Genomic DNA, 19,273 nt, shown 5'->3' with positions numbered 1-19,273 from the left:
ACACAAAAACCATGATATCATTAACAAGACACACTGCTCATACAAACATAAACCAAGCACCTGGGAAGGAGCCAATCCAAACAAAGCACACAGTGTGTTGACATCCAGAACAGACAGTGTTAACATCAGACTATGATAGTAGGCTATAGTGGTAATAATTATATATTAATGAAAAAACTTCATCATTGGAGGCTGGGGGATATTACACAGGCCAGACGGTTGAGCACACTCAAGGCGGTGGACTCTCCACCACCTTGACCAGCCCCATCTGGTTAACCTTTACCAGCACCATGTGGTTAACCTTTATCAGACCCAAAACCTTTAGAAGAAGAAGAAGCAGAAGGAGAAGGAGTAGAACAAATAGATGCATAGATATAATGGTCAAATATAATCAAATTCAGGCACACATCTGGTTTGAATCATCTACAGAAAGGTTCAGTTGGATGCATCATTACTTTGAAAATCAATATTGTACTTATATTGTGATATTGGGTCTTGTAGGTATTGTTGTCAACACGTTTCAGTCTTGTACGATGGCTGCAGTTTGAATTTCTACCTCAAAATCATTCACTACTGATGGTTTACGGACGGCTGGAGGGTTGGTAAGAGCTCTGTGATATGAAACTTTCAATGAGGGCATGGAGAGGTATTCTGGCCAAGTTATTGTCCTGCAATCATTCTTCAGCTATAAAAGAATGGCTCGGCCGGCTCAGCAGAGAGGCGCAGCCTTGGGTTACTCAGGCCAGTAGCGATTCCAGATACCATGTGGAGTAGTCAGAAGCTCAGGTTCAGGTGTGTAGTGTGGTGGAAATTACCCGGAGACACTCAACAACAAAATACATTGCTTTTGTATTTGTCATTTGCCATTAATGATTTTCAAGGTATCATCATCATCAGGGAGGCAACTCCACTCCAGAAATTACTTCCAAAACATGGATACTTTATTTACAATTCATGGCATATCATGCAACAAAAACACAGTGTTGAAACTTTCAAAACTGAGCAATTAAATATACAAAAATAGAACTTTAACAATTCTGCTGCATCAGTTGCCTTACAGAATTATTGCTTCTAAAAAAAGAAACTGGTGCTGAAAGGAAGAGAGATAGAAAGGGGATATTGTTGGATACATGGTAAGACATTTGCTGAGAGAGAGCACTTAATTCAGTGTGCCAGGAGTTTCAAAAGTAAACCAAGCCACGCCCATTTTCCTTGAGCATCATTTCATGACGTGCTGTTGGCTGTTGATAGAAAAAAAGCACCAAATACCTTAGTCTGAGATCATACCCATATGTTGACATATAAATGGGTATACAGTGGTAAATTCAGTCACACAATGATAATCTACAGGTACTTAACTTAGTACAACAGTCGTCCAAGGGTGAAAATACCTCCTCATAGCCTTTTCCATTTACTACAAAGGTGTGTCCTTTGCGCTTCAAGGAGCCCTTCCTAAAACAATTACACATTGTTTTGCGACAATAGGGACATGCTCCACATTTACTGTTGAAAAGGGCGGCAGCAATTTCAGCTGAAAAAGATACCACAAACCGTGTGACAGAATAAACCACATGAGATTGTTAGATGGCAGTTTGAGTGTCTCGCTACCAGTTTTTTCTGTGAAACAATACCAAATAATAGTATGAATACATTGAACAAAAACTGAAAAAACGACACTTCCCACACACCAGCGCTTTACCATACATATTACAATCATCGTGTTTCAATCTCCAAGCTTGCAGTTAAAAAACAAGAACTACAAAAAGAAGGTTTCAACAGAGGGATGTGCTTCGTCAGTTTTTCCAGTTATGATCAACCATATCAAATTCTTAACTTGTTATGATCAAACTTAAAAGTACAAGAAAAGGGCCTTTTGAAGGGCTTGTATGTGATGGATGTGTCAATGAGCTGGACAGCACTTTGATCGGTGGCACCTTCATTCATATCTGGTAGATGTTTCATGAACCCCTTATTCCATTCTCTCTGTAGAACAGGCCCAGGAAGAAAATATTTATCGACAAGGGGAGACTTTCAAGGGCCCATTTGAAGTTGCCGAACCTTCAAGAACAATCTCTTATAAGTGTACAGTAATAGGCGGGGCAATAGATAACTTGATGTATAGCATTCTTTCTTGTTTACTATTTCTTGATAATTTTTTACCCTAATAATTTATTTATCTTGTTATATATATCAATATATTAGCAGAGATGCAAGTTTGAACAACAGATCTTTATATGTATCATTATAGCCATACAAACAGAAAATAACAGAATGCTTGAGCATTATGTGATTGGATTGCACAGTTGAAGCTTAAATAGTTTTAGTCAGCAGCAGCTGTTGGAAAAGTTGGGATAGATCTTTGATCATAATAAAATATAATAACATTAATGGCAAAAACAATGCAGAATTTATCCATAGCCTCTTCTTCAAACACTTAAGAGTAGCACACAACCTTTATCTGTCCAAAGTAACCTACTTAGCACTTTGACCCAATAATGTTTGTAATGGAACATTATATGCATGTCACGTGCAGCGCGTAACAAAAACAAGTGGGTAAAGCTGGGGTAGAAGCCACTAGACTGCAGGGCTCTGATCAGCAGCAACATTGCGCTTGTTTTCTGAATGAAACGGCTGAGCACAGCTGTTCTGACAGCCTTCTGATTGGTTCACACTGTGAGTAGTAGACATAGTGTGCGGGTTACCTTCGCCACAACACTAACACAACATGTTAAAGTGAATTCTGTCGGCATGCAGCAAAAGTGGCATGGGCCAGCTTTGTTCTCAGCCCCCTGACTAAACTGCATGGCCTTCTGTTATGTGAACTGTGACTTTATATGGCTGAAACATGAGCAAATCACATAAATGATCCAACATCATCGCCATGGGAACAAGGCAGTATTTAAACTAGTTAATAGCCAAGTTAGTAGCCAATCAGATTTTGTTCTTCAGTCACATGTAAATAAAACTTTCACATCTATTCTTTTTTTCTTCATAGCATAAATGTGTTACAGTGAATGTCCCGAGACAATGAATGTGGCATGCAAAGATTTTCCTCCATTGAAATATAGACAAGACAAGCCGAGCAATAAAAAAAAAACAAGTAGCCAAATTGTAACAAATAAAAATACCTGTAAACTTTTAATACTGTTAAATTGAAGTGTAAAATCGTCATATTAAAATATTATTTAAATACACTTTTGTTTTATTTGTGTTTATATGTGTGTTTGTCTGTGTTTCAGATGCATACCAAAATACAAATACAAATCTTCGATTCACATTTTTGTAAGATAATATTTCTTTGATATTTTTGTAAGATAATATTTGTTTGATATTTCTGTATCCACCAGTTTGAAATCATTCTTCACTTTCTGCGCCATATTCTAAATAGGGTTGTCCCTTTAAGATCAACGTTGTCCTTATAAAATCTTAAAATAATAATAAAAATAAAAAAACACATGGCTCCATACATATTAAGAAAGAAATTATGAAAAATGATAATAAAATATGACCTTGCTACTTCCATCACAAGCAATTAAGGTTCAGTCATCATAAAGTGCTTGTCAAAAACAAACAAAAAATAGATTAAAAAAAACAACAGTTTTTGTAGCTCTTGGCTTTGTGGTTAACTTTCTTCTTCAACTCGCGTTCTGCTGGTGTCCCCATCAAATTGCTTTGGTTGTGAAACAGTCTTTGTTGAGAAGCAAACATAATCTTCTTCTGCATTGTCCGTGAAACAACAACAACAACAATTGGGCAAGGTCAACAGAGTGTACATTACCAGATGACACTGACATCCAAGGTCCAGGTGTCAAGAAAGGCAAAGTGAGCAGCCATTGAAATAGATTAATGGCAGATCAAAACAGCTCTACCCCACAGCTCCAGCCTCTCCTTCACCACTCCTTTGATACAGATAAATTGTCCGGCTCCTCTGTCCAGATGTCTGGGCAAGACGTGTGTATTTGAGTTGGCAGTGTGTGTGTGTGTGTGTATGCATGTCTGTGGGTGTGTGCGTGTCTGCATCGGTGTGTGCGATTGTGTGTGCCGGCATCTGGGTATCCATGTGTATGTGTATGTGTGCCTCTGTACCTGTGCGTGTCTGTGCATATGCGGGTCCTTGTATGTGTGTGTGCTCTGTGTGTTGTGGCGATATGGTGTTGGTGGGTGGGCAGGGTAGCAGGGGGCTACACCAGGTTCTCTACCCCCGGAAGGGGCTGTTGTGTGGGGGTGTCTGAGGGGGTGCTGGCCTGCTGGGCCAGCTGCAGGACCAGGGTGTTGCACAGCGGGCACACCTTCCTCACCTCCAGCCACTTGATCAGGCACCTGGATGGACGCACGCACGCACACACATACACACACACACACACACACACACACAGGGATGCACGCACAAGGAAGGAGGGCAAGGAGAGTTAGAACAGGGGGTCAGGTTCAAGGTTGGAGAACAAGAAGGGTGAATCTGTAACTCTAGGTTATCAATGTGTGTGTGTGTGTGTGTGTGTGTGTGTGTGTGTGTGTGTGTGTGTGTGTGTGTGTGTGTGTGTGTGTGTGTGTGTGTGTGTGTGTGACATTATCCTGTCACATTTTCCCTGAGCTGCCTGTTTAGAGATCTGCTTCCTAAAGAGCTAATGAGCCGGTATGCTGTGGTAACCCTAACTCCAATGCAAATCCAGGCCTGGAACACATGTAGGAGAACGACTGTCACTTGTAGTGATGCTGACAGATGGCTCGGGAGCATGAGGCAGCTACAAGAGGCATAGCCAGAAGCAGCCTGGGTGTTGCCACTTTAATCATTTACTTCTTGTCACTATTTGTGACTATTTTTGTTGGACCCCAGCCATGACAAAAAGGGGGCACACTCCAATTTTTCATTTGAATTGGAATTGATGACATATTTTTGAATATGTATTCGGTAGAAGAATAAGGACAGGTTTGTGAGAGGGAGGGAGAGTGTGGAAGCACTATTGAAACAGAGCTCCAGTAGTATTTTACAATGTGTGTGTCACTGCGGGGGGACCAAGTGTGTCGTAGGATAAAGAGTAAATGTGTACTTATGTTTATATGCATGCCTACCCACTTGCTCTGTTTAATTTGATTTAATTATGTGGAGGATTGGAAAGGGAAATACTGTATTGAGGGCACATAATAACAATGAACAAAAATACTTTGGTAGGCTACAGGTATGTCTTTCTTCACGCCTGCCCATATTGACCCCATTTCATGATGATTGATGCATGCATGAATAAATTGTGTGTGTCCCTGTGGGCCGACCAAACCTGTTGTACTTACTTTCTGTGAAAGGCATGCTTGCATGGGCAGATGCCCAGCTCATCCTTCTGTTTGAACTCCTCCAAGCATACAGCACATATCTGTAGAGCAGGAGAGAGTGGATATCCAATACGTTGCTAGGATACCCTTTCCTTTCGACACTGATGCACGCATGCACACTTTAACTTCATAACAATTGTATTATTAGAATATAATTTGACAAATATGTTAAATAATTGCTAAATACAAAATGTTGAAGAGGGATAAGTGCTATTCTTTTGTTAGTAAAACAATAAAAACTCAGATTTACTTAAAGGTGCTGTAGGTATGATTTGAGCGTTCTTAAGAGACAAAGAAGAGCAGATGAGAGTGGCAGATGAGAGTGGGATATCGAAACTAATCAACCAAAAAACCCTTTCCTTTAGTGGTGTTGCACTCATGCACCTGTGATTGACAGGCAAGATACTTCCACAAACAAATGAGGGATATCCTCATTTGTCAGAAATCAACTAGGAGCGGTCTAAAGTCTAAATTTGCTTAGACAGAGGCAGGGTTCAGTCAACTCAAAACAGAGTTGAAAGGTTGCTTGGTGAATAGACTGACACGCTGGTGTAATACAAAGAGCCAGAGCCTCCCATTGTTGTCGTCAAAAGAGACTAAGTAGCATCGTCTTTGGCAAATTACAAGAGGAAGGGTGTGTTCAAATCTATTGTAGGTGTTTGAGAAGGCTGTGAATTTTGGTTTTATCAGGCTATTGGTCATGATATTTTAATAGTCATAATATAAGGCATCAGCACCACACGGCAATATCAACTAAATGTATCTTCCTGCGAACAAGGGCTAGGCCGCAGTTGTCTGTATTACTGTATTAATCAATAATGTAAGATGATTAGCAACCATTATGTGAATATGATTTAGGAAAATCACAATCTTAACTCGTAGGTAGGACTTACCTCATGCAAATTTAGCTCTTTGACCTTTTCTTTCTGTATAACCTGGGAAGAAAGGGCAGACATGGTCACAGATCACAAACTTGTTACCTGGAGAATCCCCTTGGCAACCATCCAAGATCTAAGTAGGAATACAATGTAGAGAAAACCCAACAAGGGAAACAAGGTGTTTCAGGAATATCTTTGTAAAGATGGACTCATTACAAAAAATGCATCAAGCTGTAGAAACGCTGTAGTACATGAAGCCTGCGTGCATCAAGCCTGCACGCTGAATACAAACATACAGTTGAGGAGGAGAAGGCAGTTTCCAAAACCTTTTAGATTGAAATACTTTTTAATGTACAGTTAGTAATTACATTTACCAAGGGGCTGTATTTAAAGCTACAAAAATAATACAAATAAAATTAAATAAAAACAAATTCAACGCAATTCTAACGTCGCCCAGCTGGTGTCATGATGTCATCGTTCCCAGGGTGGATAAGATAAAAGATAAAAACAAACCTATGCATTTTCGTGTTAGGATTCGTGTGGACGCCTGAAAAGCAAATTATGACGTCATCGCCCCCCCACCAGCTGTGCGACGTTAGAGTTGAGTTGAATTTTTTTATTTTATTTTATTTGTATTCTTTTTGTATCTTTAAATACAGCCCCTTGGTGGATTTAATTACTAAATGTACATTAAAAAGTATTTCTGCTCAATCTAAAAGATTTTGGTAACTGCTATCTCCTCCTCGACTGTATGTTTGTATACAGCGAGCAGGCTTGATTTAGCGATACAGCGTTTCTACAGCTAAATTTTTTTCGCAATGAGTTCTTCTTTACGGAGATATTCCTGAAATGCATCAAAGGAAAACGGAGGGGAAAAGAACGTTTTCGCTCGTGTGGACAGGGCCTCAGAAAAGTGCGTTTTCGGGCTACGAAAACGTCGGATCCGTCTGGACAGTCAAAAAAAACAAACATGGTTTGTGTGGACGGGGCCTGGGTTTCTGAAGGTACCCAGGAAGGAATGTAGGTGTGTGTGACTTTTCTCACTTTCAATTCAGAACTTCACTTGTATCTCATCTAATCTGATCTACATAGAAGAGACAATAGTGACCGCCCTCGCTATGCATTGTTCAGCAGAGAATGTAAGCAACAGAGAATGTAAACTGGATTTAACATTGCCATACGTTGGCAAAAACCTACTAACATTAGCATATAAGGGACTTTAATATCCACATTTCAAACAGGACTATATAATTTCTTCTAACATTGTTTAGATTACCCTCAAGTTCATGACACAATAAACAGCTTCAAAAAGAGATCTAGATTGAGATAAATACTTTGAGTGTGTTTGTTCTTTAATCTGCAAAATAATAGATAATACATAATAGATAATGTGATATAGTGTGAATAGTGATATCCATCAATTGATAAAGAAACAGCTCCAAGTGTGTGTGTGTGTGTGTGTTTGTGTGTGTGTGTGTGTGTGTGTGTGTGTGTGTGTGTGTGTGTGTGTGTGTGTGCCTGTGTGTGCGTGTGTGTGTGTCTTACCTGTTTGTATGCATACAACTCTTTGTGGGCCTGGTGCCGTAATCTAGAAAGAATGAGAGGGAAAAAAATCTCCTGGATTAGAAAGTGATCTAAAATTTTTTATCCTATCTGACAGATATATCCTGAAAGAAGGACTAATAAGTCAAATATGGCCTTCTAAAAATGTAACTCACTCTTGATGCTAGTGATTTAAATGTAAAGCATGAGTTTATCATACAGATTAAGCTAAATGAATTGTATTTAATACATTTTTACTTATTATGTGGTTCATCTCATAATGTGTTGATCACTGTAACAACACTTTTTCAAGTTTGTTATTTTGGATCACCTTATTTTGTACAGGAAAACCAATATTTGTTCAGTATTTGTAAAAAGCTGGAAAAGATTTGGTCTGGGCATATGGGAACATCGAATAGATGGCAACTTCGATATTTAAAGGAAAACTTGTTTTAGCTGTTAATGCAGTTTGTATATACATCATAAATTAAATTGAAGCATACCATTATTTTAACATTTAAAAAATGTAATATAAAGTGATTAAATGAATGGATGAAGAAATCTCTGCAAGTTGTCAGCCATACATATCAACATGGAGTGGTCCACCAATAACTAAGGAAATGATAGATTATTGCTCTGACAAAAATGCTTTTTATGAATAAAATATGGCCAATGGTAGTCATTGAGACTATATTGGTTTGTAAGCGTAAGAGTGTTCTGTGCCAAATTACAAACTACATTATAGAATATTATTCATAAGTTACTATTTTATTCAGTTTCTTTGTGTAACTTTAGACTGACTATTTTTTCTTCAACTCATACAGTACATATAACAATTTCACATTTTGTAATTGATTTTAAGTTACAAAGCATCATTAATAACGTACACATTGTAGCCGTGGACACCATACCACATATATACCCCAGGTACCAACAACGATTACAAATGAGTTACTTTCATCTATAACATTGTTGATGTTTTTTTATGTACTTAATCAGTCAAAATTTAATCTTCTTCTTTCTTCTTCTGCAGTGCATTAAGTGTGTGGTTTTTGTGTTGTCAAGGAAACACATGATTGAAAGTTCTATTTGACCGTGTTGTTAATGCTGGATTTGTAGCGCATTGATTTGGACCTGTTTATAGCCAGAGGTGTTCCATTATTGAAGTAGGCATACTCCCTGAATGTTATTGACCAATCAGATTTAAGTATTCAACAATGCTGTGGTAAAAATATAAACTTACCATTCACATAAAAAGTACATATATCAATTAAAACACACAATTAAGACATTGCAAAAAACATGAATTTTAGGTACTAATGTATCCTGAAAATCTATGAGCCACACAGATGTGAAATGTACATGTGTGAACCTTTCACTCAGGCAATAACTATTGACAACAACAAACAACAACAACCACAACAAATAACGATAGTAAACAAGAGAGAGAATGGAAGAGTCTGGATACAGAGCGAGAAAAAAGAGGGCGTAAATGTTTCAGCAGGAGAAGGTTGTAAGGGGAGCACAGTGTGAGCAGGAGAGATAAGAGATTCGTAGTTATATGAGATTTACCTCCATAACAAGTAACCTTAACCTCTCGCTGCAGTGTGAGAGGAATCTGCAAAACAGGCAGCACACACTAGCAGAGGTTCTGACATTCTGAAAGAGACCAGCATGTAATGGGGCACATGGTGGCATAGGGTCGTGGGTCAGTGGGGGTCAAAGGGGGAGAGATCATGATTTGATTTGTTTGGTATTGGAGGGTCTTTAAATAGACCAGTTGGGCTTCCCTTTGACTATGCTATAAATAATGCACAAATTAATTCTTAAAAAATATTAAATATAATTGAATACCATCCATTTATTATAATATAATATAATATCATATTATATAAATAATATAACATAAGACGAAGTAGAATGAAATGCCATCTGGGCACATTGCGTTCAGGGTCATGTGTGCTGGTGTCTCCTTTCAACCTCATAGCCTGAGGTGTGTTAAGGCTTAAGTGGTTTGCTTTCACATTCATGTGAATCAAATATCATTTAGGAATGTTATTTCTTCCTGTGTGAACGTTATGCCTTTAACCTTTCAGTTTATGGTTGACAATAGTACACGCTTATTCATCCTTTCAGTCAGGCATGTGACAATATTCCATTTTTGTCTTGGATTGCTTTTGAGTAAATGGGAATATACTCAACTCAACACACTGTTGCTGCGACGCATGGGTTTGCATTGATATTTACGGCTATTATAAAGTATAATTATATTTCAGATACCAGGGGTTAGAATTGAGATTAAACTTTTTTTTTAACTACTTTTGTATGACATTTGACAACAATATCTTAAATGTGTATCAGTTTAAGTACCTAATAAATAATAAATTTATCTAGATGATCTGCTACTTCTCTTCTTTGAGTGACTTGGTAAATTGATTAGATACAGGTGAAGTAAGAAATAAACCCTCACCTGGGTGAATTAATTTATCCCTATCTCGATCATTTAAACTATGATGATAAAAATAATATTAATATTATTTACCTATACTTTAGCAGCTACCTCAAAAGACGATGTCATCAAAAGTTAATTTGGGACACTGTTGGTGTACAATATTCAGTAAAACAAGTTTGTTTCTTAGGCAAATTAAACAGTAAAAATAAATACTTTTATTGTTTTATTGTTACTCTTTTCTTTCAGATGGTTAAGTCAGAAACTCTAGTCTCCAAGGTTGACATTTGAGAGTTTTTTATGTGTCACAAAGGCATATCATCCAGCTAAGACTGACACCACATCCGTTTATGTGAAAATAAGCACATTTTAACTCTTGAGTGATCTTATAACAACTCAAGCTGGATCGGCATATAGAACAATATATATATTAACATTTTTGTACACTATCCACAATGATGTTGGCCTCAAGGAAATAATAAGTGCTGTGGACCACACATTTTATCCCAAACAGCCGAGGAGTTCATTAAGTAAGGATCCATGCAAGCACTTCAAAATGATTTAGCTTGCCTAATATGAATGCAGGATATATGCATGGATGGCTGACTGCACAAGACAATTTAAATGCTCAGAATGAATGAATGCATGTCATGTTCACTATTTCTGAGCACATTTAATCAACACAATAATTTACACAAAAGAAGGTATGTCACTTTGGCCCAACAAGCCTCAAACATGAATGAAACATAAAACAAAAGCCAAACTTCTCCAGAGTCTTAATGAGCTTGAAGTGAAAGCAGTGGTGCCATTTCTGGAGCTTACCTTATCAGGTAGCAGCAGAAGAGCAGGCTGAGAATGAAGACGAATATGGCCGTCCCAAACACAACAATGTAAATATTGAGAGGAAGGTTCTGGAACCCTATGTTTGGCATCCTGAAAGTGTGGTGCTTGAAATCGGTACTCATGGATAGTCTGTATGGAGGGAGAGATAGAGGAGGAGGGAGAGGATGAGGGAGAGGATGAGGGAGAGGATGATGAGTGAGATGGGGAGAGATGAGAAAGGTGAGAGATTATTTAGTTTGAATGACTAAATTTCAACAACTTGGATTTCACACACCATAATCCCACTGAATATGAAAAATGAAAAGTTAGACATGAATATAATTCAGCCTACCTTCAGGCGAGCGGTTAAGCCCACTAGGAATGATCCGGAAAATAAATACTGAGCACCCCAAAAATAATAATAATAGGCTTATGATGGTAAACACACAGTAATCAGTTAAATTGTTAAACTGCTCCTATAGTAGGGAGCCTTGAAACAGTAAGTTACAGCTTCTAGATGTGCGCTTTTATGAGGGGGTCACCCACCCACTGACTAAATAACGCTGAAGAGGCATGACCAGACATGTCTTCAGGCTATCCAGAGGATGGCTGGCCAATGAAGATGAATGTGGTCTCTTGAGGGCTGTTTAATGAAGCCAAATTATACATGCAGACTATTTCAAAGTCTATGGATTCTTGTTGTAATACCTTGGATGTGTGGGAGGCTGAACATGGAAGGCACGCACTAATCTATGAGGTAGAGAGAATACTTGTGTGCACAAAATAAAATATCATGGGGTATGGGCATACTTATGCTCACTTTATTCCCGGTAATCACTACAATTCACGGTCAATGTTAAATGCTGAAAATCGACTTTACCCTGGCTCGTATAAAATGTATTTTTCTGAATAGAACTCCTGGTCTCCATCCCTTTATAGAGAACACTTAAGACACAGTGAAACATAGTGAAACTCAGGGTTACTAGATTGTTGAAAGCGTGAAGATTGTTCATCCTTCATGATGAAAACTTGTTTTTCATATGATCTTGATCGTGTATGTCACATGATGTTTCCTACCACAATAAAAGGCTTCAGAGGTCGTATGTTTCTTATTAAGAGTGTAGTATTTTTAAAGGTAATTCATAAAAAGATAAGAGGCCAGTCATGCCACAGTTCAAGACCTCCTCCTACATTTTCCCTTCATAATCATCAACCCCACACCCCCTCCCCTCTCTCCATGCGGTTACATAACTGAGCCATGTGCAGAGCAACAACAGTTACCCCCGTCCCCCTGGCGGGAACCAATCAGGATGTTCCCTCAGGCAGTTCCCCTCTGAAGTAAATAAGAGATCACATGTTTACACCATGAATATGTAAACACAAGGTAGACGTTTCCTCTGGCTGATAAAATCCATTGGACTGTCTCATTGAAAACAATTGGCTGGACTGGAACTAGTTTGTATATGGCTGTACTATTATTTCCTTAGTGGACAGATGTAATTAGTGGTGATGTACTGGAATATATTGCTCTGTGCTGCACCCTTGTTTATGTTGCAGTTAAGAGACTGTTCAGTAGCTATTTAGGATTCTGTTTTGTGTTTATTTGAGATATTTTTGTTTGATTCAAATGATTTAAAATACTAAACAGATAGAATATCATGAGCAATGAATCGCAGTGTTTCCCCCAGCACTGTGGTTAAGGCGGCCGCCTTAACAACACTAGGGCCCCACCTTGACTACCAATGTATTAAAAAAAAATAATAATAATAATAAATATATATATATAATGTTTTTATTTTATTTTTTATTATTACTATGCATAAACAAAGTACAAAACTCTCGTAGGGAAAGAAAACTTACTTCCATCAGGTACAAAAAATAAAGATAAATAATTCATTGGTAATACTGTTTACAACAATAGTCGTGCCAATAAAGCTTTTTGAATGGAATTGAAATGGCGGCATCTAGTGGTTGTATATACAGCCACGCAGGATAGAATGCGCGAATGCGTCTTGTCAGCTGTGCCACAAATAAGAAGATACATTTGTATTCAAATAAACAGTTGTTTATTTCATTAGTGCGGATTGGCATCTTTGAGCAAAATACCCCCACAATTTTCGCTGCCGCGCCTCCTCGCTCTGGGCAGTGACCACCGTTTCCTGGTGGAAACACTGAATCGTAATATGTAATGTGGTCATATTTCTTATATAAAATAATGAATTTAAAACAAATTCAGGTTGGTAAAATTTAAGGGAATCCATTTCATCCAAATGTTATGGAAACTCCAGCAGTATATGTACATTAGTTGCCAAGACAAAACTGAACTTCATTTGAAAAAAATTACTGTGGTTGAATGGATCTATTTTAGATTGGGTACATGGAAACCTCTACCAGCTATCCAAGGAGAGAAATAGGCCTACGCCAACGCCAACGCCAATACACCAAAACACAGCAACAGAAATAGACACAGTGTGAGCATGGTCTTAAAAAAGATTAACTTCCTTACAGCTGTATGGAGAATGGCCAAATTCAACTTAGGCAAGGCCACAATAAGAGGAACAAAAAGAATACCTTCAATTTATCCATGACCCTTATTCGTACGGTTATATAAACCATGCCTTAAGAAGGGGGATGTTTACAATTACACATATATTTGTGTTTATTGATTTTCTGATCATTTTCTTTGTGTTGAATAGCCTCTGAACATGACCTCCATGAATGAACCGCCAATACAGATGTGACACCAACAAACGCACATACACTCAAACTAATGACCTCTTTGAGAACCGATGAGTGACGATACCCCCTGTGCAATAACTACTAAAAAAACACATGACGATGACCAAACAATGACCTTTCAACCAAAACATTTCCTATGAGTCACGCTAAACCAATACTCAATCGCAGGGGCGGCTACTGACACTTGAATACAAAATTGACTGACATGGAGCTTAAAGGTGCCAACCATTGAAGCATGAAAAAATTAACAAAGGCCTGTAGTGAGGTTTGTATGGACACAAGCCAGGCAGAGTGATCCATTACCTGAAGGAACGTCACAACAGGGCCGCAGCCTGACTCAGAGATGACCTATTAGCCCGAGCAATAGAGAAAACACAACATTCCTTATAGTATCATAAACGCTGTACACATAACGTATATGCTTATATTGGAATCAGACAGATTATGGAACATACGTGTGGAAATCCAACCATACTGGAGGAAATGCTTCGGTCTTAAAGGGCCCCTATTATATCACCAGGTGTGAGTGTGATTAGCCATTTCAAGCCATTTGAAAATCTGCCCTGTGCCTTAATGGCATCACAAGTGGGAGTGTCCCTTTGTCGATTTTGCTAAATCTGGCCGGCGTTTCTAGCCTTTCTAGCTACGTAAGCATTGTGACATCATAGCAGCGCGACACAGTGTAGCCTGCTAATAAATTCAATGAAAAAGAAGAATGCGACACATTAAACAAAGAGCAACTATGTCTTAAAGAAAATGCAGGGAATTCTGTAGTGTTTCATAAAACTACACAGTTTGAGACGTATAGAAATGATGAATAGCTGAACCCAAGTGAAAAGATTTAAAAAGTGTTTCAATGTTTTAAGTCTGAACAGAGTATTCATAACAAAAACATCCAAACGATTTAAAAAAATAGTTGGAGTATATCTGAAGTATAAGAGTTAAAATAAATAAGCTAAGTTTGAACAAAGTGGAACGTTTGAATTAACTGTAACAACAAGGATGAATACAAGTGTAACAACAATGTACAAGATGTTTTAATATAAAATAGCTAAACAAAATGTTAAACTAAAAGGTTTAATGTAATGCTGTGGTTTAGTTGACCATGAATCCCCATAACAGCTACCGTCTTAGTCACCAGCACATCCACACCAGCATGGACATTCCTCGTTTACTACTTTCCATCCAACAATCTAACAATATGCTGCCATTGTGGCACCTATTGCACTCCTAACCATCCTGCCTTCCTTCCCAAAGTGTTTTCCCCGGATAATTAAGAGTTTTCCTTGCTCTTCGAGGGGCTTGGCAGGGTTTTACAGAATGAGGCCTCGAAGCCCCGCTACCAGGTCGTGAGTCGCTATCAGGTCGTGAGTCGTGACTTTAAGTCATGACTTAAAATCATAACTTACGGGTTGAAAAGTGTCCCTGGAACACAGCATTACTGTGATTAAGGGCTATATTAATAACATTGGCTGACCTACTATACAATAACAGCAACAACAACAACAATTGCTCCTAATAACAACTTGTTGTTGTGTTGTAATTAAAGTGTTGTTTTTGGTCAGTTGAATCAATGGACTTGATTCAATGGATTCAAGTTAGCATTTGTCTTCGAGAGGTATCAGCTTTGTATGGATTAGTCACTTTTGGATAAAATTTTAAGCCTAATGAGTTTATTATCTTAAAAAATGCAGATTAGCTGAACTAAAGTGAAACAGTCTAAACATATTTTAAATGGTGGTTATTAAGGAGAGCAATTGTAATGTAGTATTGGTTAAATAATGGTCATAATTATGGCAAATGATGACTAATAAACCAAACAAAACTAAAACCAATAAATGTTTGCACATTACCTTACATTATTTTTGATTGCAAACTTCTTTTGCAAAATCCCCCCCACAAAAAACAGAAAAAGGGATGTGTTAAGCACCCTCATCTGAAAAAAGAAACAACAAACTGTTAACTTTTCTATCTTTTCTACGGTTTCTATTTGAGTCTGTGAATTTCTTAACATTCCTTGACTGGGCCAAAAGAGGAGGCCTCAAAGAAAAACTAATGTCCCTCCCTGACTCCCTAATTCATTGGGATTTTGACGTACTCCCTGACTCACTGGTTACTGGACAAGGACAGTACACAGTAACACAAGCTGTAGCAAACAAGGAATGACACTGGCAGCTGTCACAAGCAACAGGCTCATGTCCCGTACTAGTGGCACTTTGAGTGCAGGGCTCTTTACTCTGTCACCTCCAGCCCCCAAAGATTAGAAGGAAATGTAGCTATTGTTTGTCTCAATGTGCTTCAGCTCAGTCTCATATTTATGTCACTTTAGTAGAAAAAAATGCTTAGCCACAAAATGTCCAGCAATGTCTAAAGAGAAGGACACTAGGCATTTGCTCCAATCGGATAACCAGTATCTTGGCTTAGCTCATCCTCCAGAAATCATAGTCCTTATGTTCACAACCTTGCAACTCTATTGACATGCGTTTGTTTATGTATGACATGCATTACACTGGTCTAACGTTAATAGATTAAATACACTGAAATGGTTAGGAAAATGGTTAGGAACGGAGACAGGCCTGATAAAAAGTTCTTGATAAGACTATTCATTTCAAAATGTGTCTATCATAGAAATGAAAAGATTGCAGGTCAAGTTACGTGGCTTTAAGTAATAGGACCCACAGGGAACAGGGTCATTGCTGCTAAATAAAAACTGCTCTCATGTGGGGGTAATTCACTTGTGTGCAAAACAACCATGCATTCTCTGAACGGCAAACTTGAAAAAGCACTTTGTTGCTTATCATCACGTAATATAACATTTCACACCCTGTTTAACCTCCTTTTCTTTTACCACAGTAAAAATACATTCATTTGTTTGGTCAAATGCAATTAAGCATCGGCATTTGATCCTTTAAATGTTTGTGTTTGTAAGCCTATCTTAGCCTAACATTTCATCATTTGATAAGTGTATTTGTCCAGTCTGCAATACACGCACATTTGACTTTCATCTGAGGTATCAGAACTCATATAATGCAAAAAAGAAGTCGACTGCACAAATTCATTGATCGCTGCTGTTTTAGCTGGCTCTCATGTGTAAATAAATCATTTAAAGCTGGGGATAAAGATAAAGGTCAAGGTCTACTTTTAGAACCTTTTGTTGGACCTACCAAGCAAGCCTTCATGTCACACCACACTCTTGTATACTGTTAAAGCATCAGGTGTAAGGATTAACCCCTACCTTTGTTGAAGAGTCAGAAGATACATTGTACTTGCAATAGTTTTACAATTTGGGTTACTATTACTGTTGGATTTTTACCTGGACGATTCGAGTCACTAGGCTATATTTCTTAGTGCTCACTAACTTGTTCCGACGTTTGTTACAGAGACAAAATAGGCTCTGCAAATATTATCTATCAGTTCAGCATATTTATCACCAATTCATTTTCACATAAGCCTACTGATAATAAATCTTACTCTTAATGAGATATCTTCTTACAGGCTGGGTTTTTTAACATCAGTCTGCGGTGCTCTAATGAGTTCAGGGTTAAGGAAACTGGTTCAACTTCCACTTCAAATCCCAAATAAAAGGCCGTCTGATGTCTTGGGCGGGCAGCACACTTTGAGGAGGTAAACAATGAGATGTGCTCACTGGAGAACCCAAAAACATAGCTCAACAACATCGTAGCTTTGCATGTAGCCTACAACGAGTGCCCGTGACCCTTAAAACAAAATAAACCATTTTCTCCCACTCTGCTCAAACACCACATCTGCACTTTTGTGCGGAGTACAATGACTATTGTCCGCGTGTTGTTGTGGCATAGGTGTGCTGTCCCCCACTAGCGGTCGTGTGGACGTAGCATAGCCAACATCTAAAGGGTCATAATAACACACATGGATGCAAAAACACACACACACACACACACACACACACACACACACACACACACACACACACACACACACACACACACACACACACACACACACACACACACACACACACACACACACACACACACACAACCTCAGCTAGCTTTAGTAGCATACTGTGTAATAATGGATAACATCAGCTCGATGAATATATATATAGGCCTACCTGACGATCGTAAGCTAAGTGACGTGGTTAAATAGCCCTTTAATTATGATAGGGAAAATACGTGACTTTCTTACTTTCGGTTACATTGCACAACAACGGTGTAGGATCGCGTTGAAGTTGGTTTCGTATTGCATGTTGGACGTTCAGTGGGTTATCAGTTTTTCTATTTAAAGTAACGTTAACGTACCGTGAGTTTATGAATTACTAATGTGTGAGAATATTGCTGAATCGTTTTTTTTAATCGGGAGGAGGAAGAACAACATACATAACTTGACAGGCCTACTTGATTTAAATGCACACAACAGATACATTTTCTATGCTTTCACTGAACGGTCCCCAAGCCATTTAATGCTTGCCACTAACATCTTAACTAAAATGCACCGTTCAGTGAGGAACGAGTCGGGAGCAGTGTGTGTGTGTGTGTGTGTGTGTGTGTGTGTGTGTGTGTGTGTGTGTGTGTGTGTGTGTGTGTGTGTGTGTGTGTGTGTGTGTGTGTGTGTGTGTGTGTGTGTGGCGAGACTCCACCAAGCTAACGTCGTCCCGCGTATGATCGTTATTATAACACTCATCTCCACTCACCAACAATTCCTTTAGACCTCCACGATATTCCTCCTCGCTGTGTTCCTTCTTCTGACAGGCGACGGGGCGACCGAATCAGCCGAACATCCGATGATAATAGAAAGCTACCGCTATTCGACACGGAGAAGCAGACGAGCAGCTCAGCTCCTGCACACACACCTCATCCTGAACGGGGTATTATTGCTTTCTCTTGTGAGGAGATAAGAACGGACCAAAGATGCGCCGTTAGATGCAGGGCCAATTATAGGAATAACACACAATCTATCAATTTCGCGTGTTTTCCATACCGTGGCCACTGAGAGAGAGAGTGGGGTGGGGTGTGTATGTGTGTGTGTGTGTGTGTGTGTGTGTGTGTGTGTGTGTGTGTGTGTGGGGGGGGGGGGGGGGGGGGGGGGGGGGGGGTAATCTCGACGGTCCGCACGTAATTCTCTCTAGATCCCTCCTCCCGTTTTATCAGCGTGGAGCCCCGCAGACAGCGATGCTGCCGATGGCACAGGAGCCCGGCAGGAGGAGGGGAAGGAGTACACCCAAAGCGAGGGGAGCGTGGTTTACGTACGTCCTTATACGAAACGTTATAAGTTTGTAAAGTGCTTTGAGTAATAAAAAGGTACAAACGTTAAAACTAAATTTTGTCCAACTATGTATTAACCTTTATTGCTTTTGGTCCATTAGTTTCATCATCTTGTCGGGAATATGGGAGTCAGGATGGATGCTGTACCAGACGGAGCTGGCTTGCTCGTGATAACGGGCTACGTCGTGACAGACACCGACACAGTGGAGGATGTGTTACAATTACCATGTGGCAATCACATGTACATTTGAATACATTGTGGAGTGAAACAGGAA

At 38.9% G+C, this 19,273-nt stretch overlaps 1 protein-coding gene across 1 annotated transcript; it reads right to left on the bottom strand.

Annotated features, from left to right (window-relative positions):
* Window positions 1-919: 919 nt before the first annotated feature.
* rnf24 (ring finger protein 24) lies at window positions 920-18,763 on the bottom strand. Its single transcript, XM_084465815.1, has 6 exons — window positions 18,428-18,763; window positions 11,017-11,166; window positions 7,749-7,791; window positions 6,219-6,260; window positions 5,287-5,366; window positions 920-4,320 (listed from the first exon to the last, which is right to left on the bottom strand). The coding sequence occupies exons 2-6, from the start codon at window positions 11,157-11,159 to the stop codon at window positions 4,182-4,184; spliced, it is 447 nt and encodes a 148-aa protein (XP_084321941.1). The 5' UTR covers window positions 11,160-11,166; window positions 18,428-18,763; the 3' UTR covers window positions 920-4,181.
* Window positions 18,764-19,273: the final 510 nt, after the last annotated feature.

The sequence above is a fragment of the Micromesistius poutassou genome (assembly GCF_964030765.1).
Source record: "Micromesistius poutassou genome assembly, chromosome: 3".
Taxonomy (NCBI): domain Eukaryota; kingdom Metazoa; phylum Chordata; class Actinopteri; order Gadiformes; family Gadidae; genus Micromesistius; species Micromesistius poutassou.
The sequence above is the reverse complement of the archived record's forward strand: the minus strand, read 5'-3'. Positions and strand labels throughout refer to the sequence as shown.

Bases quoted from the DNA above. Each gene is read 5' to 3' on its own strand.
- rnf24 (XM_084465815.1), bottom strand. From the start codon at position 11,159: ATGAGTACCGATTTCAAGCACCACACTTTCAGGATGCCAAACATAGGG. The intron at 7,792-11,016 runs GTAAGCTCCAGA...CATTCTTTCTAG, and splicing joins TTCTGCTGCTACCTGATAAG to ATTACGGCACCAGGCCCACA. The intron at 5,367-6,218 runs GTAAGTCCTACC...CCTGCTCTACAG, and splicing joins AAGAGCTAAATTTGCATGAG to ATATGTGCTGTATGCTTGGA.